Source organism: Lynx rufus, unplaced genomic scaffold (genome assembly GCF_022079265.1).
Source record: "Lynx rufus isolate CCGP_SWC_20201006 ecotype Redwood Valley unplaced genomic scaffold, mLynRuf1.p SCAF_9, whole genome shotgun sequence".
In the NCBI taxonomy this organism is placed as follows: domain Eukaryota; kingdom Metazoa; phylum Chordata; class Mammalia; order Carnivora; family Felidae; genus Lynx; species Lynx rufus.
In genome coordinates this window covers 74667192-74689803 of record NW_025814897.1, presented here as the reverse complement: position 1 = coordinate 74689803, position 22612 = coordinate 74667192, and the positions used below count along the sequence as shown (strand labels likewise).

General features: G+C 40.0%; 1 protein-coding gene across 1 annotated transcript; it reads left to right on the top strand.

Moving 5' to 3' along the window:
* Nucleotides 1-32: 32 nt before the first annotated feature.
* SPTY2D1 (SPT2 chromatin protein domain containing 1) lies at nucleotides 33-21872 on the top strand. Its single transcript, XM_047070318.1, has 6 exons — nucleotides 33-199; nucleotides 11282-11396; nucleotides 12159-13739; nucleotides 15394-15565; nucleotides 17384-17461; nucleotides 18640-21872. The coding sequence occupies exons 1-6, from the start codon at nucleotides 140-142 to the stop codon at nucleotides 18731-18733; spliced, it is 2100 nt and encodes a 699-aa protein (XP_046926274.1). The 5' UTR covers nucleotides 33-139; the 3' UTR covers nucleotides 18734-21872.
* Nucleotides 21873-22612: the final 740 nt, after the last annotated feature.

Genomic DNA, 22612 nt, shown 5'->3' with positions numbered 1-22612 from the left:
GGCGCCGGAAGTGGTCGTGCTGAGGAGGGGTGGGAGAGGGGTGGGCCAGGCAGTTCACTTGGCTGTAGCTGGGCGCCTCGGTAAGGCGTACTTTCACTTCTTTCCGAGAGCCTGGCCCAGTGTCTCCGCCTCTGTCAACATGGATTTCAGGGAAATTCTCCTGATAGCTTCCAAAGGACAAGGTGTCAACAACGTGCCGGTAAGTACCAGCCGGGCGCCAGTGTAGGAGACCCTAATCTTCAAGTTTGGAATTTCTGGCCCGTAGAACTTCCAGGCATCCGCCTATCGACTCCGGGAGAGGGAAGACCTGGACGCCTTGTTTGCTTTTCTTGGGCGTGCATTCTTGGGGAATGGGTGAAAAGGGGCTTGAGGTGCGAAGTGGCAGCCTTCCGGCGAGTAGGTTTCTCCGGCTTAGTCACCCCTGCAACGTGGACTTTGCAGTGCGGGTGTTTTAGAGTTGTGTGAAGGCTGGTGAGTGAAACCGTGCCTGGTACATGGTGGAATCCAGCGCTAGTAGTTTCTGGCTTTGGCATAAACTTCAGCCCAAAGGATGGAAAGCGTGTACGTTGGGGAGTTTCAGGGGTTTTCGGGATGTGGTCTGATAGCCTTTTGGGTGAGTTCCCGCCTAAGATGGGGTCAAACATTGTGTGATTTCTCGAACAAGTTCTCTGATGAGATGACTAAATTAAAACCTCCCAAAGATTTAATAATGCCTTATGTATTGGGAAGAGAAGTTGAGCAGATTCCACGAAATCCTTGGCCAACAGAATGGGTAAGTTATTCAACTTCCGTTTACTTGTGGCCTTCCAGGTTTGCCTTTGTTTGAAATCTATGTCCCATTTGCTCAGTAATTTTGCGAATTCGCCCGTATTCGCAGAGCGATGTAAGACTTTTAAAATCTACACGCTGAAGTGGTGGAGAGTGCCTAGTCTGCGGGGTGTAGCTGTTTTGCATAAACTAATCATTTCTGGATCCTCAGATGGTACCCACAGCACAGCTGTAAACCGACAAATTGCATTGTGATACTTGCGGTTTGAGCAGTGAGGTATAGACCTCGAACAGCTCTCTGTCAAAGTCAGTTCAACTGGAATTTATTGAGCTCTCACTATGTGTTCTGCATTTCTTAGATTTTTGTGTATTTGCAGTGTTTTGTTTTTCCCACTTCTACACTTTTCTTGTCTTCTGAGTCTGGCCCATTCTTTTACCCTTTGAAAATATTGATTTGAAGATAGTAAATTAATTGGTAAATGAAACTGGTATCTGTCCGTTTAATATTTATTAAATTCCCATATATTCATCTTTCATCCCAAGTACGCTGAATAATCATCCCCCCTAAGCCATGAGCCCGAAGATCTGTATGTTGAACTTATGGGCTTAAACCACTGAAACCTTGAACAACCAAATTTATTTTCTGCAAATTATGTACATTTCCTAGACAGGTCAATATTGGATCCCGTAACCATTCATCTTTGCATAATTAGGTCCATATTTTATTCTAGATCTTCCTGAATTTCAGTGGAGGTCAAAAATAGGTAATACTAGCTTTGATACCCAGTAATATTCTGAGGGAGAATCAGAACCAAGTTACTCTAAAAACCAGATATTACAGAGCAGAAGATTTCAAAATCTGTGTATGTTTTAGAATATGTACATTATCAACAAATCTATTAAATAACAAAGATTGGAAGCAGAAAAGGTGAATTGGTGAGATCATTTAAAATTTAATAAACGAATATAGGCATATATTTTATGAAAGCATACTTTCTCCTCCCCACCCTCAACTCCCACAAAAAGCTAGAAAGCCTAGAAGTTTGATTTAGTTAGCATTCTAATCCTTTTCTTTTTACATCAGATGAATGTGTCACAAAAGAAACTATTGAGGAACAGAGCAAGACAGTTAAATTTAATCCATGATCTTGCTTTCACTTAGTTTATCTAATTATTCTGTTACTTTGCTTTATCAGCTCAAAATAAATAAAGCCTCTGAGAGCACACCATCAATTGTGAAATATATATTGTACAGTGTGATAAGCTGTGGCAAAGCAGGTATCCTTGTAAACCATCATCCGAGTCAAGAAACAAGAATTCAGCCATACACATGCACCCCATGTTTGGCATAAGCTGTATTGACTGAATGATGGTCTGAGAACCACAGAGGCTTTGCATCCCACTCTAGTGCTTCGTTCATATTTTCCTTTTAGCCATCTTCTTCCTCACCTTCCATTTCCATCTTATCAGAGCTGATGTTGAGATTTCAGTCTTCATTGTTCCTATGTCAGACTTTGCTACAGAAAGGAGCTATGGTGACTAGCACTGATTAACTCCAAGGAAGGCTAAAATATAAAACACCTGGACAGCCACTTTGAATTTTTGTTTTTTAAGTTTATTTATTTTTGAGAGAGAGAGAAAACAGAGAGAGAGAGAGAGAGAGAGAGAGAGAGAGAGAGAGAGAATCCCAAGCAGGCTCTGCACTCTCAGTGCAGAGCCCGACGCGGGGCTCATCTCAAAACTGTGAGATCGTGACCTGACCCAACATCAGGAGTTGACTCTTAACCAGCTGACCCCAGGTGCCCCTCCAGGGCTTCACTTTTTTTTTCAACGTTTATTTTTTTTTTTTTTTTTTTTTTTTTATTTTTGGGACAGAGAGAGACAGAGCATGAACGGGGGAGGGGCAGAGAGAGAGGGAGACACAGAATGGGAAACAGGCTCCAGGCTCTGAGCCATCAGCCCAGAGCCCGACGCGGGGCTCGAACTCACGGACCGCGAGATCGTGACCTGGCTGAAGTCGGACGCTTAACCGACTGCGCCACCCAGGCGCCCCCAGGGCTTCACTTTTAAGAGGTATCTATTGTGTCTGGTTTGAGAAGCAATGAACATTTCTGTAATGGAAACTCTTTTCTGTTGTTTCTTTTCAGGAGAAATAGTTATTTTTATAATGTTTTATTAAAACAAAGGAAGGATTGCATCATGCCTAGCAATATTAGGCATGCTATCATTTCCCAGTGGAAAACTGAATTTAAAAAACAGCTGATCAAGGTGATGTAACCAGTTATCGTCGCAAGCTCTGTTTATATTTAAAGGAGAAAAGATATTTTTGGTAACCTCGCACTTGTACTTAAAATTTTTCTCCCTGGTTCCTCTAGCGAAAACCAAGTATCTTGATTTGATAGAATGGTAGAGCTTAGAATATGGGTCTTGTAGGTTGTAAGTAACTAATTGATGACTTATGTGGCTTTCTCACAGTCATACGTGAAAATCATCCCGGAGAAGATGCTGTCGCTCTGGTGTGATTGTCAAATCAAAAAGTAAAGACGAAGCATTTATGTGGTACTAAACATATGAGGGTTTGGGGGCTATAGCCCCTTGAGGATAAGAATGTCGGTACTGGAAAAGGGGCTCAGGGACTTTAACTGGGGTGGCAAGTTCAGATGTCCTGAGGGCCAGGTAGATAATGTAAGTTCTTAAAGTAGCCTGGATATAAAATGATAATAATGGAAGCTCTTGAAGTAGTCTAGATATAAAATAATAGGTGTCAAGCTCTGCATTCAAAAGAAGCCTACCGTGTGCTACAGTAGTTATATTTCCTTTGAAAGAACAGTATGGGCCAACAAAAACGTTTCTGCAATCACTTTGCAACTTTTGATTTATTGGCTGTAACTGGATTGCTCCCATGCTTGGATCTGAAGAGGAGTTTGCCAGGGTCTGAAGTAGCTCTGAATTGCTAGCCTGGGGGGGTAGTACTATTTAACCAGTGTTGGAAGGAGAGGGTCTTTTAGAAACTCTACCACCAGAGATTGTTATTTTTCTTCCCGTCACTACCTAAGAGAATCACTTTCTGAATAATAATGATAACAACAACAACTGCCATTTATAATGCTTACTTGGTGCCAGGCACTGTTCTAACCATTTTATGTACATTGATTAATTCAATCACTGTGATGACCATATAGGAAAGGTTGTTTCATGGATAAGGAAACTGAGGCCTAGAGAGATGAGGAAACTTGTCTGAAGTCATTCAGCCAAAAAGTGACAGGGCTAGTAACGGTAGAGCAGAGAATTTTATACAGGCTAACTGGCTCCGGAGTTCTTGCTCTTAATCATGACCCTGTGCTAAGTGAAGAGTCTATTGGATATGAGGACGGTTGTTCATTTAATAAAGCCTGAACCCATCCAGCTTCCTACCCTCAACTCCAGCCCAATATATTGCCTTAGGCAATAACTGTTGGTTTTTATGGCACTTGTCAATGTACAGTAAAGTCTGATGGGAGAGAAATTTAAAGGGCAAACCAACAGCATTTGGAAATTGGTGGGTAGAGAGAGACTTACAGCCTGTGGTGAGAGAGTGCCAGTATGGTTGACAGAAATAGTCTGAGGGTGAGGGTGGATAAGATAGAAAGTTAAGTGGTGGACCTATTGGAGGTCATGGCACCATCCAAGAGGCAGATGGAAATTTGGGAAGGGTGTTTAAGATTGAGGTTAGAGGGGCACCTGGGTGGCTCAGTCAGTTAAGCGTTTGACTCTTGGTTTCGGCTCAGGCCATGATCTCACAGTTCATGCGTTCGGCCCTGTGTCTGTCTCTGGGCTGACAGTGCAGAGCCTGCCTGGGATTCCCTCTGCACCCCCCCCCCCCACATCCCCCTACTCGCTCGCTCGCTCGCTCTCTCAAAGTAAACATAAAAATTGAGGTTAGAGCTGGATGAAAGTGTTGGGATTAACGTAGAAGTAAAACATATAGTGGGAATACTCTTGGACCTGAGTCAGGAGACTTAGATTCTAATTCACACTCTGTTACAAATTGTGAGTGACAACCAGTTAATACACACTTGTGCTTTTTGGGCCACTTCTAACATGGAGGTTGGGCTAGGGACTCTGAGGTACCTATCTGATACTACATTTTATAATCAGGTATATTTTTATAAACACAATAATAGTGAATTTACATTTGACCCTATAGCAATCCTGAATAGCGTGCTTTTTGACTGTTTTATTTTCATTCTCTTAACCACCCAGCTAAGCAAGCCTAATGCAAACCATTCATTTTCCAGGCCTGCATTTATTCCCTATGATGTTTTGTGAAATTGTGTAGTATTATTAAACTCAAAGATATATTCTTTGAATATTCCTAACTCTAATAATAAGTCTCTAATATGTATAAAGCCATCAGGAAATTTATATTTTCTACAATTACAACAATATGTTGTTCTCTCCTGAGTAAAGAACAACTTTCAAGAAGGGATTGACTATTGATTCCAATGTAACGTATTTGGTTAACACATATTTCCAGAACAGAAAACTCTTCATTTTCCTTATCTGACCATGACAGTATAATTCCAATGCAAGGAACACATATGTCTTAAAGTGAGTTAATGTTTTCTAGGTCTGTTGGCTTCAGAATTACAAATCTTGGCAAAATCTCTGATACTGTATTTAAATGGCATAAGCTTCACTGCTGTGGATCATTCATTGGGGTCCAGCAGAATGACTGAGTTGGCTTGCAGTATAATAAAATGGATACACTTAGGATAAAAGAAACTCTTGTCCAGCTGCTTTTCATGAAGCTCAAACAATGAAGCAGCCTGGTGCCTTGAATCAGATTCAGAATTGGTGGGTGCATCTCAATGTGCTGCTGCTAGAGCTAAATGTGACCATCTGATGCAGGAGAAAGTGCCAAATAGTTCTTCTGCTTTATTAAATAGAATATAATGTAATCCCGGCCTGAGGCTTTTTATTTTTATGTTTTTAAAAAATCATTGTTCTCTACTGGGCTACCCCTTTGGGTGTAGGGGATTATCTATTACAATATTCTGTTACAACAAATCTCAGATCTTTCAACTGAACAGAGTGTGACTGCAACCCCTTTTAAAAAGGTCTGGCTAGCTCAAGGTTAAGAAGATCTATAGCCCTGTACCCAAGAGAAGTGATGTTCACACACACAAAAACTTGTACACAAGTGTTCATGGCAGCATTATTCATAATAGCCAAAAAGTAAAAACAAATACCCATCAACTGGTGAACAGATAAAATGTGGTAAATCAGCACAGTGAAATATTCAGCCATAAAAAGAAATGAAGTACTGATCCATGTTACAAACATGGGTCTTGAGAACATTGTACTAAGGGAAACTACCAAGATACAAATGGCCACTGTATCAGTCAGGGCTCCCCAGAGAAGCAGAACCAGTTGGATTTATTTTAGGAAATTGGTTCATGTCATTGTGGGGGCTGGCAGGTCTGAAATTTGTAGGGCCAATACCGTCTTCTCTGAGAAAACTCAGTTTTTGCTCTTAAGGCCTTCAACTGATTGGATGAGTACCATCCACATTGTGGAGGGTAATCTGCTTTACCTCAGGTTAGCTGATTGTAGATGTTACCCACACCTGCAAAATACCTTCACGGCCACACTAGATTAGTGTTTGATTTAAATAACTGAGTGCTATAGCCTAGCTGAGCTGGCACATAAAACTGACCATGGCAGCCACACATATTGTAGGATTTCATTTTGTTTCTTTGAAAGTTTTTATTTGAGAAAAATAAAAAAATAGAAAAGCCAACACTGACATCAAAGTAAAATTACATTATCTCCATTTAAATTTACTTAGGTATTACATAATTGTCATTTTAAGGTTCTAGGTATATTCTATTTTTACTCCAAAAGAGTTAAAATGATACCTTTGCTGAAACTGAAACACTTAATGGTCATAGAAACTAATCGTTTCTTAATTTTCCATAAGCCAGGGAAATAATTATAATTTCTCAGTTCAGGGATGTAAGGAACTAACTTACAGAGCATTCTCTCAAGGATATTTTCTAGGCCTTTGAAGGGGTCTATTTTCAAACTTAATAATAGAGTCAAGTGAAAATTAACAATAAGTGTTTTCAAATTTGAAAAATCTTAATATTTTGTATAATCACTCATATGTAGCCATTTGTCTATGGCCTGTAAATTTTCCCTTATATTGTGATAAATATTATTGTATAATGGTACACTGGGTACATGATTTCATTTATATGAAATGTCCAGAATTGGCAAATCCACAGAAACAGAAAGTAGGTTGCCAGGGGCAGAGGGGAGAGAGAGAGGGAATGGGGAATGACTGCTAAAGGGTATTTCTTTTTGGGATAATGTAAATGTTCTGCAATCCAATAGTAGTGATGGTTGTACAACTCTGAATGTACTAAAAACCAATGAATTGTACACATTAAATGTGTGGATTTTATGTGCCTGGGTGATTTGGTCAGTTGAGCATCTGACTCTTGGTTTCAGCTCAGATCATGATCCCAGGGTCATGATCCCATGGGATTGAGCTACATTGGGCTCCAGACTGACAGAGCGAAGAGCCTGCTTAAGATATTTTCCCTCTCTCTCTCTCTCTCTCTCCCTCCCCCTCCCTCTCCCTCCCTCACTTCCTCCCTCCCACCCACCCACCACCTTTGCCCCTCTCCCCTGCTCACTCACTCTCTCTAAAATTTAAAAAAAAATTGTTTTTAAAGGATGGATTTTATGGTATGTGAATTGTGTCTCAAAACAGTTAAGAAAGAAGAATATTTCCTATGGAGATACGGGACCCCCCCCCCCTTTTTTTTTCTAACCCCAGATTTCTAGGTTTTGACCTAAAGTTTGCCTAAGAGAATATTTTAATATTTTCCTGGTATCTGCTTTTGAGTGCATCAAGCTACAGCGGATGTAAGAAACTGTTAATTATGACTCAGCTCATGTCAGTGAATAAGATTAAGCCTCATCAAGTTAGGACCTTGCCCTTCTTGTTTCCTAGCAGACCCATGAAATGAGACTTTTAATAGATTTATTGAATCCCTTCTACATCATAGGACAGAACAAAAAGTACTGCAGAGTTGTTGGGGTAAAAGTAAAGTCAGCTTGACAAATACCCTTGAGTATTAAAGGTGCTAAAACAAAAAAGCTGAATTTAAAATTGGCAGTGTGAGTGGTTGAAAATAGGTGGATGCTTTGAAAAAAGCTAAAGTGAACAAATCAGGACTATAGATGCTGGAGAGGATGTGGAGAAACGGGAACCCTCTTGCACTGTTGGTGGGAATGCAAACTGGTGCAGCCGCTCTGGAAAACAGTGTGGAGGTTCCTCAAAGAATTAAAAATAGACCTACCCTATGACCCAGCAATAGCCCCGCTAGGAATTTACCCAAGGGATACAGGAGTGCTGATGCATAGGGGCACCTGTACCCCAATGTTTATAGCAGCACTTTCAACAACAGCCAAATTATGGAAAGAGCCTAAATGTCCATCAACTGACAAATGGATAAAGATGATGTGGTTTATATGTACAATGGAATACTACTTGGCAATGAGTAAGAATGAAATCTGGCCCTTTGCAGCAACGTGGATGGGACTGGAGAGTATTATGCTAAGTGAAATAAGTCAGGCAGAGAAAGACAGATACCATATGTTTTCACTCATGTGGATCCTGAGAAACTTAACAGAAGACCATGGGGGAGGGGAAGGGAGAAAAAAAAGTTACAGAGAGGGAGGGAAGCAAACCATAAGAGAGTCTTAAATACTGAGAACAAGCTGAGGGTTGATGGGGGGTGGGGGAGAGGGGAAAGTGGGTGATGGGCATTGAGGAGAGCACCTGTTGGGATGAGCACTGGGTGTTGTATGGAAACCAATTTGACAAAAAATTGTATTTAATATGAAAAGAAGAAAAAGCTAAAAGTAACCTTTGCACTTCTTTTCTGAGTAAATCTGAGAGCCTGAACACCCCACTCCCTTGTTTCTTCTTTGTGTTCTGCCTTTCCTGTATTTTTATGTTCCTTTTTGGCATTTTCCAAAATGCTGTGTGTGTGTGTGTGTGTTTAATGGTTATATTTTAACATGATTTGCAGAAATGTAACTAGCCCTCAAGCCAATCATTTCATGGAAATTATTGCTTGAAGTAAAGCTATAATAATAAGTCATAGTGTTAGGTCTATATATTTTCTTAAAATTAGTAAATAATAGTGCAGATGGTATACTAAAAGGGCAAAAATCATGCAGGTGTTATGCAAATGACTGAAGCTTAGTAAACTGTACTCCATTGACGCTGTTGGTGCCTGTATGCAGTCGTGAGTAGCTTTTCAGCTAGTCATATCCCATTACCTATCCCTTGAAGTCTCAGGTTAGGAAGAAATATGTCTATCCTGAAGTCAAATTAGGAAGTGCTTTTTGCTGTAATATGTAGATAATGAACCAGTGCTGTTCAAGGTAACACTAACATGTATATTGGCATTTGAGGCTGGGCGGGGTTGGGGGGGTGCTTTGTATAAGCTTTGATTTGGCAGGTGAACATATGGACGAGGTTGTTGGCGGGGACAGGAAAATCTTAAGTCTTGGCAAAAAAAAAAAAAATCCATCTTTCCTCTTACAAATCTTACTAACTGGATAGGGTGAAGTGAGTATATGTCTCTGCGTATGAGTCTGTGTATATCTTATGCAACTTGAGTCCTATTCATGGTGGCTCTTCCATTAAGAAAATATAAACTTTTTGTAGATAAAGCTTATGTTTGAGGTTCTTGTAAACGAGGACAATTTATATATAGGCAGTTAGGTAAAGCAGTATTCTCTTTCTCCTCAGTGTGCCCTCCCTCTCCTTTTCTTCTTTAAATATTGGGCTCCAATCCACAATGGAAAGCATCTACAACTAAATTTACAAAGATAGGGACTTATTACTGGGTTTTATGGTGATTCAACCAAGCTGACTGGGAGAGGAATCTGGGTGCCCTCTTTTGGGATTTCTGTCAGGGATGTGTCAGGTCACAGCATTGCTATCGTGCAGGATTTTCATGCTGGATTAGGGCCTGCTTCACTGGTGAACTAACTTAGCTGGAACTTCCAGTCTGTTTCGGATGTCTTGTATTTGGCTAGCCACATAGTAAGCATGGATCCTTGGCTTTCCTCCCAAGAATTTCATGCACATTTGGGGAGTCTGTTTTTTTGGTTTTTAAGTAGCTGGATTTGTGCTCAGGGGGGTTAGTGTTTCCTTTTTAACTAGCACAATAACAGGTTTAGTGGATAAGAATGTCATCAGCCTAACAAAAGAGGGAGAGCATTTAAAAACTTATTTGCTATCCATAGATTTATTTATTTATTTATTTATTTATTTATTTATTTATTTATTTTTATATGAAATTTATTGTCAAATTGGTTTCCATACAACACCCAGTTCTCATCCCAACAGGTGCCCTCCTCAATAACCATCACCCACCCCCCCCCTCCCACCCCCCATCAACCCTCAGTTTGTTCTCAGTTTTTAGGAGTCTCTTATGTTTTGGCTCCCTCCCTCCCTAACCTTGTTTTTTTTTCCTTCCCCTCCCTCATGGTCTTCTGTTAAGTTTCTCAGGATCAACATAAGAGTGAAAACATATTCTATCCATATATTTAATGTGCAATAGTCCTTGAGATGAATCATCCTGGTCTGAGTTATTCTGTTTATCATACTTCTCTTATGATAGATACTTATACAATGGAAATGTTTTTCCTGTTGTAGTTCAAATTAACATTACTATGGTTTTAGTCATTTCCCAGTGTAGTTACATAAAAATCAAAACCCAGATTAATATCATCTGCGCCAGGATAAGATTAGTATTTTTTGGGTGATATGGAAACCTTTCTAATTATGTAACAAATATTTAATGAACATAAGAGCTGTGGTTAAAAGTACAGAGAATTGGGCACTCCTTGCTGCTTAGATTTCCTTGAAATGCTTTTTAGCTTTGGTTTGCCACCAGCTTTGCCTATGGTCAAAGTAAAATCTCAGTGTTTTATACTGTAAGCAAAATAACCTGTGTAGCTGTGAGTCTTACTAGAAAATAGTCTGGAATAAGGTATTCAGGAGAGAAAACATTTTATGAGTAGTTTTTTCTGTTTGTTTGAAAAGTTACACTTTGAAATGCTTAGTTCTAAAGGTCGATTTTTTTTTTTATTCAGAATTTTTAAACAGTCCATTCCAAGTGATGATTTCTTTTTAAAAGTCCCCCAGTCCAAGTACCTATTTGGGAAAATAACATAAAAATAGCATTTCTCTGAATTCTTCATGTGTGCATTATTTAGGATGTTACAAAGAAATTCTGTACCTAAAAACAGTCATGCATAATCCTATTTAGACCAAAATTTTATAGCTAAGCTTCCATGTTAGTTATATGATCTCTTATTCAGAATCCGTTTTTCAGTCAGTATGTAAACCTCTCTATTGCTTGGTACAATGCCTTACACCTAATAGCAAATACATTTTTAAAGTTGAATTGCTTTTAACTTTAACTTTTTTTATTTTTAGAAAAGGTATAGTTTGGCAGTGGGGCCTCCCAAAAAAGACCCAAAAGTCAAGGGTGTCCAATCTGCAGCTGTTCAGGCTTTTCTCAGACGAAAAGAAGAGGAGCTCCGGCAAAAAGGTACATATCTATAGCTTTATTGTCAATTTTAAAGTCTTCTACCTTCACAACTAGCTTGTACTTAACTAGCGGATGCTTGTAGTAACTTAATAGGCTAAGGGATTTGTGTGCCTGAGTCAGCTGTATTTAGAGCATATTACATGTGTTCTCATGCTGATCATTTGTATGGATGTTATCTTTTATTTCTTCTTAGTGCTTTTGGGGATAGCGGCCATATCTTGCAATTGGCCACACTTGGTCCCAATAAGAACTCCATTCTTTGACCTTCATTCTGAATCTGCTTCTACGTATTTTGTATTTTAAATTTTTTAATTATCAAGAATGCTATCTTAAAGGTTAAAAATAGGGACAATTTTTGAAGACCAGCAAACTTAAACAGTAGTTTTACCTCATGCAAATGACAAGGAAACTGATTTAATACATTTACGTATTCATTTATTCATAGTTAATAATGACTGTGAAGTGGTTCCTACTGTTTCCTTAACTTGGTATCTTTATTTGGTATGAATTATTTTCTATATTTAAAGCTAAAACCCCAGTCTCTCGCTTGCTTTGTCATATTGAAAACCCCATATGTAACCCACTCATTATGTAAAGATGACTCAACTGATACTTGTTCAAAGGACTTCCTCCTTTGATTCCTAGATGTCTTCAAACTGTAACTTGAATGTTGCCTATGTTTTGGCCACCTACTGATTTCGGATGAACATACTTGAGACCTCCAGACCTTGAAATACTTTGTTCTTGTTTTCTCCATTTTAGCTTTAGAGGAGAAAAGGAGAAAAGAAGAACTAGTGAAAAAGCGAATTGAGCTAAAACATGATAAGAAGGCAAGAGCTATGGCCAAGAGGACAAAGGATAATTTCCATGGTTACAACGGGATTCCCGTTGAGGAAAAGTCAAAGAAGAGGCAGGTGATGGAAAGCCACACTAGCCAGGGAACAGAACAAGAGTATGGGATGGAAGAAGATGATGAATTCTTTGAGTACAATCAAGCAGAGTCAGAGCAGGAGTATGAGGAGGAGCAAGAACCTCCCAAAGTTGAAAGCAAACCAAAGGTCCCCCTTAAAAGTGCCCCACCACTCATGAACTTCACTGATCTACTCAGGCTGGCCGAGAAAAAGCAGTATGAACCAGTGGAGATCAAGGTAGTGAAGAAAACAGAAGAGCGGCCTATGACTGCAGAAGAACTTAGGGAGCGAGAATTCCTTGAACGGAAACAGAGGAAAAAGAGAGCTGAGACAGATGCAAGACTACCTCCAGCCAAAAAGGCACCTTCTCAGAAAGAAAGTGTGGGCACAAAACTTGGCAAGCACCCTTCCTCCAGGGGTACACCCCTCCCTCATGCTGAGAAGAAATCCAGACCCAGTACAGCCAATGAAAAACACTTAAGTGTGTCTTCATCCAAATCCATGCCAGGAGAGAGGACCAAAGCAGGATCTGGCAATTGCTCCCAGCCCTTACTTCGAGAGGGCCATGACAGACCTGTTTTCAATGGGGCTGGAAAGCCCCACTCCAGCACCTATTCACCAAGTGTCCCAAAGACTTCTGCTAAAGGGCCTCAGAAATCTGCTACTGAGCACAAAGCCAAAAAATCTCCTCCCCATCCTAGCCATTCCAGGCCTGGGCCTGTGGTTACCCCACACAATAAAGCCAAGAGTCCAGGTGTCGTCAGGCAGCCAGGCAGCAGCTCCAGCTCAGCTCCCGGGCGGCCCAGCACAGGGACTGCTCGGCCCGCAGTTAGTTCTGGCCCCATGCCCAGGCGCCAGAATGGCAGCCCCAGCTCAGGACCTGAGCGATCAGTCAGTGGGACCAAGAGGCCAGCCAGTGACTTAAATCTCTCTGGACGGACACTCAGTGGTACAAGTGGCCCTGGGCATCCTGCAAATAGCTCAAGTGGACCTGGACGACCCACCCCTGGCTCAGGTGATTCTAGGAAGTCTTTGGGCAGCTCTGGTGGCCCTGGGCGGCCTGTGAGCAGTCCGCATGACCTCCGACGACCAGTGAGTGGCTCTGGCCCCCCTGGGCGGCCAGTCAGTGGCCCTGGGCGGCCAGTCAGTGGCCCTGGGCGGCCAGTCAATGGCCCTGGGCGGCCAGTCAGTGGCCCTGGACGGCCAGTCAGTGGCTCAGTTCCAGCCGGACGGACGGTCAGTAGTTCAGGCCCTGGAAGACCAGTGAGCAGCTTGGGACCTGGGCGAACAGTTAGTAGCTCCAGTCTCCCCCTAAAACCCAAGTGTACCGTTGTCTCAGAAACAATTTCTTCCAAGAATATAATTAGCCGATCCAGCAATGGACAGATGAATGGAATGAAGCCTTCCTTATCTGGCTACAGATCTGCCCAAGGTAAAACTGTCCTTCACCCTAAGGATATTGACTTGTTACTAGGAAATTGGAAAGAGTACTTTGTTTTACATAAACTGAGACCCTGTGAACCCTTCCATGTGCCCTTTAATGTACTCCTGTATTGATAGAATCCTGATGCTCTGTCTCTCTTTATGCCTGAGAGTCCCTTTAGTGATCATAACTTGGAAAAGGCTTTACAAAGAGAGTTATCTAGGACCCTCTGTGTTCACCCCTGTAACGTCTCCAAGTGCATGAAACTTGGCTATGTGATTTGTGAGACAGGATGAGTGAATATGCCTTATATGGTTCAATGAATTAATTCATCTTTACCTTCTCATGAGAACTAGAGAGACCTTTCTTCAAAAGTTGGAGTATATTTGTAAATTTGAAGCCTTTGGTGCATTATTTATTCATCAGATACTTTTTTTTTTTTTTTTCAACGTTTATTTATTTTTGGGACAGAGAGAGACAGAGCATGAACGGGGGAGGGGCAGAGAGAGAGGGAGACACAGAATCGGAAACAGGCTCCAGGCTCTGAGCCATCAGCCCAGAGCCCGACGCGGGGCTCGAACTCCCGGACCGCGAGATTGTGACCTGGCTGAAGTCGGACGCTTAACCGACTGCGCCACCCAGGCGCCCCCATCAGATACTTTTTAAGTATCCACAATGTACCAGGAACTGCCCTTGTGTTTCTGCTCCTTGTAGTGGGCAGCACATCAAGGCCCTAGCTACTGGTCCTTTATGAATCTACTTAGGTAAGATTCCATGCTTTAACTTCTTAGTTCGGCTAGAACATTGGTTCTCAACCAAGGATGATTTTGATGCCCAGTGAACATTTGGCAGTGTCTGGAGACATTTTTGACTGACACCACTGGGCCCAGGGGATGCTACTGGTATCTAGTAGATGGAGGCCAGGGATGCTGCTATTATACTATAGGACACAGGAGAGTCTGCTCACAAAGAATTATCTGGCCCAAAATGTCAACAGTGCAGAAGTTGAGCCGAGCTAAGGAGACAAGCCATGCGTATTAAAAACAACTGTAGATCAATAAAAGGAGTGTCTGTAATCAAGGACTAGAAAGCAGTTGTTCCCAGATGCTGTTCTATTGATCATTGCCTGTCTTTTGCAAAGTTTTATTCAGCCTTTTGGCAAAATGACAAAATAATGATAATGTAGTGATTTTCTTTTAAAGTCAGACTTACTCATTTCAATAATTATCCATAATTCTGGGAATCTTTCATACTTTGTTGGACTTCTAAAAAAAAAAAAAAGGAATGAAATTGTGATAATAGATGGTAGGTTGTTACTTTTGGTGTCTTTTTCCTGGCAGAATTAAAAGTTAGAGATCCTGTAAGCTATTTGTAATTTTCTTTTTATCAGTCTTTTAAATCCAGAAGGAAGGCAGCTGTTAGGCTACAAGATGTGACAGATGCTTCTGGTAAGCCCTGGGATAAATAGAAATTCTACTCCTTGTAGACAACATGAAGTAGCAGGGATGATTTCGTAATGAGTCCATGCTATGGGCCAGTTTGCTGGCTCTGGTTTTTGAGGATACTGTCTTAATGAATTCTTAAAATCTCAGTTTATGTAAAACTTTGTTGGGACTATTTTCAGTTTTAATGCTCCTATAAATAATGACTTTTCTATTCTTAGGTCCTCAAAGGCTTCCCTTCCCTAGTGGTTACAAAAGGCAACGAGAATATGAAGAGGAGGAAGATGATGATGAATATGACTCTGAAATGGAAGATTTTATCGAAGATGAAGGAGAACCTCAGGAAGAAATATCCAAGCACATTCGAGAAATCTTTGGCTATGACCGAAAAAAGTAAGGCTATAGGTGGTTTAGATAAATGATATACTTATTTTGAATGACTCGTGCTATGGGGGAAAAGCAAACATTAATAGCAGAGGCATTGAATAAAATTCTTAATTAGGAACCATTGGATGATTGTTTAAGATTTACTCTTTTGGCACCACCTAACGGTTAACTCAGAATTTTTTGTGTGGTTGCATGCCAAAAAATACCTTTTTAAACTGTTGCCCTTGTAAGATGTATATTTAATGAGAGTGAAGCAGCTTACTGGAATAGAACTAGATTGGCTTTGAACTCAGAAAGCCATCCACAGACCCATGTTGAAAGCTAGTCTGATCTGACATCACAGACCTGTGTTGAAAGCTGGTCTGATCTGACATCTGCTTTTCTTTGATGTAAAAAGCTTTAGTGCTCAAAAGTGTGGTCCCTGGACAGCAGTCAGTATGGGACCAACATCACTGACATCACCTGACAACAGCGTTAAGAAATGCAGGCTCGGGGCGCCTGGGTGGCGCAGTCGGTTAAGCGTCCGACTTCAGCCAGGTCACGATCTCGCGGTCCGGGAGTTCGAGCCCCGCGTCAGGCTCTGGGCTGATGGCTCAGAGCCTGGAGCCTGTTTCCGACTCTGTGTCTCCCTCTCTCTCTGCCCCTCCCCCGTTCATGCTCTGTCTCTCTCTGTCCCAAAAATAAATAAACGTTGAAAAAAAAAATTAAAAAAAAAAAAAAATTAAAAAAAAAAAAAAAAGAAATGCAGGCTCTCAGGCCCTACTTCAGAGCTGCCAAATCTAAATCAGCTTTATACGGTTCCCAGGTAATTCAAATGCACATTAAAGTTTGAGAACACTAGTATAGGTGAAAGATCAGGGTTTGAATAGAAGTTCTACCACTTCCTAGCTGGATAAACTTGAGTAAATTATTTTCAGAATGACATCTGGAAGGATTAAATGAGATAAAACAGAAGGGACATATGTTTTATATGTAAAACAGAAGGGACATAGTGCATATCGGTTGACAGTTGCCCTCTCTTTTAAAGCCATGGATATGAGAAATTAGAAGGCAATCCTGAGAAAAAGTGTTTAAAAAAAAAATTTGGCAAAAAGAGTAGTAAAAAGAATTGGAATAAAAATCAGATTTAAAAATCTAATATTAATGGGGCACCTGGGTGGCTCAGTTGGTTAAGTGTCTGACTTTGGCTCAGGTCATGATCTCCCAGTCTGTGAGTTCAAGCTCTGCATCGGGCTCTGTGCTGACAGCTTAAAGCCTGGAGCCTCCTTCAGATTCTGTGTCTCCCTCTGTCTTTGCCCTTCCCCCACTCACTGTCTGTCTCAAAAGTAAATAAACATTAAAAAAATTTTTTTTAATAAAAACCTAATATTAGTAATGTCATTGGCTAGTTGTATGTTCTTGGTCAAACCATTAATCTTCCTGCTTCAGTCTGTGTTCTAAAGTCCTTTCTCACAAAGCTCAAATGAGATTAATATGTACAAAATGATTTCCATATATAGTGTGCTTTCAGGATTTTAATATAAACTATTCTGTAACTAGAGGCGAGTGAGGTGAGTAAGCATTGTTGGATTGAGTACCTTCATTGACATTAGATTCAGGAATAATTGCCTTCAGGGAGTAGTGAGGGCTCATTTAATTTGCCTTGACTTCAGAAACCCACTGCTACCTGTCCTCTGCCTCTGTCACTCCTTGCCAAAGAAAGAAGAGTAATCCTGTGTTTTTTATTAGTTATAAAGATACTGATTTTTAAAACAGGAGGATGCAGTTCCTAAATATTTGGGAATTTGGGTGTTTTCCCTAACAACATTGATTTCCTCTTATCAGATACAAAGATGAAAGTGATTATGCCTTACGTTACATGGAGAGTAGTTGGAAAGAGCAGCAGAAGGAAGAAGCAAAGAGGTAAGCACAAAACTGAACACATTTGTGCAGAAATGTCCTAATCGTTCCTTTCTGTTTGCCGCTTCAGTTACACCATTGGGAGCAGAGGTTTGGGGCCCCTCGCTTCTGAATTCCCATCCTGGTTACTTGCTGTGGGACTTTAGACAAATTCCTTAGCCTTTCTAAATCTGTCTTCTTGGGGCACCTGGGTGGCTCAGTCTGTTAAATATCCGACTCTTGATTTCAGCTCAGGTCATAGTCTCACGGTTCATGGGTTCAAGGCCTGCGTGAAGCTCTGTGCTGGCATTGTGGAGCCTGCCTGGGATTCTCTCTCTCTTCTTTCTCTGCCTCTCCCTCCCCTGCTCTCTCTCTCTCAAAAATAAACTTAAAAAAAATTTTTTTTCAATCTGTCTTCTCATGGGTAAAATGAGAATTTACTCTTTTTACCCATTGAGGTATCACATTAAGTATACAAGTTGCTTAGTGCGGTGCCTCACCTATATAGGCACACAGTCAGTGCTGGAGGCCTCCTCTGATCCCATTGTAACAAGTTCCTTGTTTTTCTTTCCCCGTCTTTAATTCCCTTTCTACATCAAACATATCTCAGTCTTGCTGACCTGTACCACTGCTGGCCATAGGGACCTGATGAGGAATATGAAATTCTTTGTCTAAATCCTATTTGGCTACCTGATAATAAAATTCATGATAAGTTCTTAGGGTAGGGTAACAAGAGATTGCTTTGTTTATAGTGTTAACTTGGTAAGATAATTCCCCTCAGTCTCAACCCAGAATATTAAACCTCTTGCCTCTTGCCTTCCCTTCATATAACTACATAAAATATCCAACTAAAGTGATGCGAAGGGATAAGAATAGAATGTTATTTATTGAATAAATTTTCTTTTATTTCTAAAAGCCATTGTGATAATTTACATTTTATTACTTTAATGGGAATGTTAAGGTATTTTATGTTGAGGTTTTATGTGAGGTCTTTTTTCTACTAGAAGTTGAATCAGTGGCCGAGGCTCCTAGTAAAAAATATTCCTGCTAGTTTGTTTTCAGTGGTAAAGCCTTGAGGCGTTTTTAATGCCTCAGCACATTCTATATGAGCTCCCAGTTGAAATTTCATTCTTAATTTTTAAAGAGTGTGGTAATGTCATGTATATTGACAAGTACTTTTTTTCTTTTTTTGTGCGTGACAGTTTAAGACTAGGTATGCAGGAGGACTTAGAGGAAATGAGACGTGAAGAAGAAGAAATGAAGCGTCGAAAGGCTAAGAAGCTGAAGAAGCGTTAGCTGCTGCTTTTATTATTTTTGTGAAATTCTGGAGACACTCTGCTGCCAGGAGGTCCTGCCTTCAGAATGAAGAAGCCCCTTTATGATTTTAATTTATACTTGGGTACTCAAGGAGAAGGAACGCATACTGTTATTTGCAGGCTGTCATTGGAGCATAAAGTATTTTCAGATACTTTCCAGGGTTAAATCTAATGCAGATGATAGAATGCCCAGTGAGCGTGCTTATGAAGTTAACTGTTCACAGGTGCCCGCCTTGATCCTGATGAGCTATGCACTCTAACGGGGGCTGCTCACTGTCAGCCAATCTTACATTGTTCCTTTGCTATTTTGAAAAGGAAAAAAAAAAAAAAAGATTGCCTCTTCATGTTCTGCTGATGTGTGAGTAGAGCACTGCCCAGCTCCCAATCAAACTTTGTCTTTTAATGAGGAACCTGGCCCTTCCATGAATGTTGCCAGCAATAAAGTGACCTGTCCTAATGTATATGTTTGGATTGAGAACTTGAAAATGTAGAGTAGGCTCTATAATTATCGTATGGATGTCATCTCTGTGACTTTGAAGTAAAAAGTAGAATAAATTATATCGTATTTTACATTATTCATGGATTGGATGCCGAGCATTCTTATTCACTAATTTAGGTGGTAAGGCAATTAACAAATTTTTTTTTTCCAGTTAAAATACAAGTTATGCCATTTAGTTTAAAAATAATGTTTCCAGGTTTTCCTTTCAAATTTACTGTTACATTGGCTTTAGCGCAAAATAGACAAGGTCACTGTGCTGATTGATTTTTATCTAAGAAAAGTCATTTTTATACTGAAGAAAAATGCTTATTTTATTCAAACATTAGATTTGGAAGAGTAATAGTTTAAAAAATAAGGAAGTGACATGTGAGACTCCCCTCCTCCCTCTCTATAAAGATATTTTGGAAAAAGGTGCCCCTGTACCTCTTGATGTTAACGACTGCATTTTATCTTAAATTCTTTAGCAATTAATGCCAAAAGCCAAAAACTAAATTCACGTGTATTGAGAGCACCACCTTCTCTTTTTGCCCATATTGCACTTTTATTTCAAACTATGCACTGTGAAGAGATTTTTTTCCCAGGTAGAAAAGGACGTTCCCTGCTACTGGTGCTTTACCGGGCTGTGGAACTTTCTTCATTCTCACTTTTTTCCAAGTCCTATTTTTACACTTGAGATCTCTTAAGCCTCAAACCCAGGCAATTCCAATCAGGCTGACCTAGGTTCTGGCTGGAGAGAAGCCAAGTCTCAAGGAGAAGTCAGCAACAGAAAATGAGATATGATGACGCTAGAGAGCTTTTGTCCTTAATTCTAAATGTGGAGGGTTGGGGACAGTGGGACATAAGCTTGAAGAACAGTTCCAAAAGTTGTTTTGGTGTATTCCTTTTTATCCATAAAGCTTTCTTTATTCTCCAAGTTTGGGTGGTATACATTACTGTTGTTACCTCCCTTGATGGGACAACCATTTGACCTAGTCCCTTAAGACTCTGACTCATTTTGAATTGAGTTTCACATTTCGAAAGTGCAAGCATTTAACTTTGAAGCTGGATCCTCTGAAAGAGGTCTTCATCACCAGGAGTAACACTCTAATGATCTACATAGAATTGTCACACTGGCAGAAAATCCTGTTGACTGCCTCTCACCCATCTCAAAATATCTTCAGTGAAATTGATTTAAGGGTAGTGTGGTGTTCCACGTAATAAAACAGGTTTGGAACATTATTTCCTTTGCTGTCACTTTTGTGCTTCCTCCCGCCCCACCCCTACAAAAGTTGTTTTCTGGGCTATATTTTTTCAGTATTTAGACTCTTTGAAAATCTATTACAATCAAGTGCTTATCATAGCTGAAAGATTTCTGGTGGCTTAACGTTTACTAGCACTTTACTCGACGTGCAGTTATTTGTACAGAAAGGCACCACTGTGCTAGATAAAAGTTCTAGAACTTCATAGGAAGAGTCAGGTCGTGTCCTTAGGCATCTACCACTTTTGAGTGCATTTCTTCTACAGATGTTGATTATATTATTCCTCGGCATCAACATTATAAAAGGGCACTTCTGTAGCTCATTTAAAAAGAAAGTCCTGAGAAAGTCTTTTAAATTAATCTTGGCCTTGTTTCCAAATCCTGTCTTCCGTTTTGTTCTGCAATTCCTGACGGCTCTTACAAAAAGCTCACAAACCTTTGAAGAAACTGGAATAAGCTGTTATTTTATAAAGGTTTACAAATTAAGTGCTTGGTTTTTAATGTATCTTCTACTGTTTTGATTTTCAGATTTTATTAATTCAATATCTGAAGATGTGCCTTTTATTGGGTAATGTTAATTCACGAATGTAGTAATGTTATTTCACGATTGTAATGTTACATGATCATGGGTGTGGCATTCTCTAACAGATGATGTGAAAAGAAAGTAGTTTTCATAAAACTCATATGGCTCTGATTGCACAGTCCCACTTGCTTTTGATATTGCCATGTCAAAGCAAGGGGCACTCTTCTTTTAAGGCTACTTTCAAAAACTTGTCTTTGTATTTTCTCTAAACTATAAATGCAATTACGTCCATTTGGAGGCCAGGGTACCACATGTCACAGACAGCCTTACATGTGTGCCATGAGAAGGTTCAAAGACTGTTAACAAAAAAGAAAGTCTATGGGAACTCGAAATATCATTTTTTTAATGTTACCCCAAGATTTTCTCCAAGAAATTACTGTTTTGTATTTTGTAACTTAAAAGCAGCTATTAGTACATTTCTGAGATATAGCAGGAGACCAAAACATGTTTGGAAAGAGAATAAATATATGAAGAGAAACTGGTTGGTTTATTTTCAATGTGCTGAATATATTAGACTACTATTTATTTTGTGAGTGGATGTGATAAAATAAATATTCAGGTGTTTAGTGTATGATTAAGAGTGGGATATAGATTTCTTTGAAGTTATTAAATCCATCATGTCTTTTACATAATGGACAAATCAAGTTTTAAAAAAAAAAAAAAAACATTTACATAGTTTAGCTTGTTTTCTGGTGCTGTTGACCTGCAAGAGAATCTACTTTTGCATATACAGGTGAAAGTTTTGCAATTTATGTATAAAAGAAATTGTAGGCATTAAAAATATTTTATTGATATTTTCACTGGTTTGCATTTATTTACCAAAACTCAGATATTCCTTCTTTCATCACCCTGAACATTTTTCCAGCTAGAAACCCCAGTAGACTCATCAGACTTGACATGGGGTGTGCTTCCTTTTACACACACACACACACACACACACACCTGTTCATTCCCTCTGACGTACTGACCTCTGCTCAACCCCCACAACTGACCCATCTCCCCTCACCCCACCAGCTTAAGAGAGCTACTCTGAAGGCCGGAGAACTGTTTGGAGGTATATTCAGGGAACCAGAGGGAAGAAGAACTGGGTGTATAGTTCCTCTTGTCAAGAAAACAAGCAAAGGTTCTGATCCCCTGTAATAAAAGAGCTTGAAACAACTGACAAGATGAGTCCTTTGGGATATTCAGGAGGCAAGTTGGTATAGCCACGGAGCCAGAAAATGTAGGCACTTAGCTCAATGGGATGTGTTGAGTCTAGGTCATATAAGAAGCCTTATAAGAGATAGTATCCTGGATTCAGGATTCCAGTGTTGCTAATGGATTTTGAATTCACTTTTCTTTCCATAAAAAAAAAAAAAAAAAAAAGGCAATTCATTCAGTGCAAAGGGCCACTTAAAAATAGTTTAGCAAATGTGTGCTAAATAGTCCTCAACAAAATGTTATCTACATAACCAAAAAGATCTACTTTGGTGGTAAGGATGCACTTCTGAATGATGGAACTATCAGTCATCCCCAAGTAGCCACAGAATGGGAAAGTTTC

Coding starts and splice junctions, on each gene's coding strand:
- SPTY2D1 (XM_047070318.1), top strand. CDS start 140: ATGGATTTCAGGGAAATTCTCCTGATAGCTTCCAAAGGACAAGGTGTC. Junction 11,397..12,158: donor AGAGGAGCTCCGGCAAAAAG/GTACATATCTAT, acceptor TCTCCATTTTAG/CTTTAGAGGAGAAAAGGAGA. Junction 13,740..15,393: donor TGGCTACAGATCTGCCCAAG/GTAAAACTGTCC, acceptor TTCTATTCTTAG/GTCCTCAAAGGCTTCCCTTC.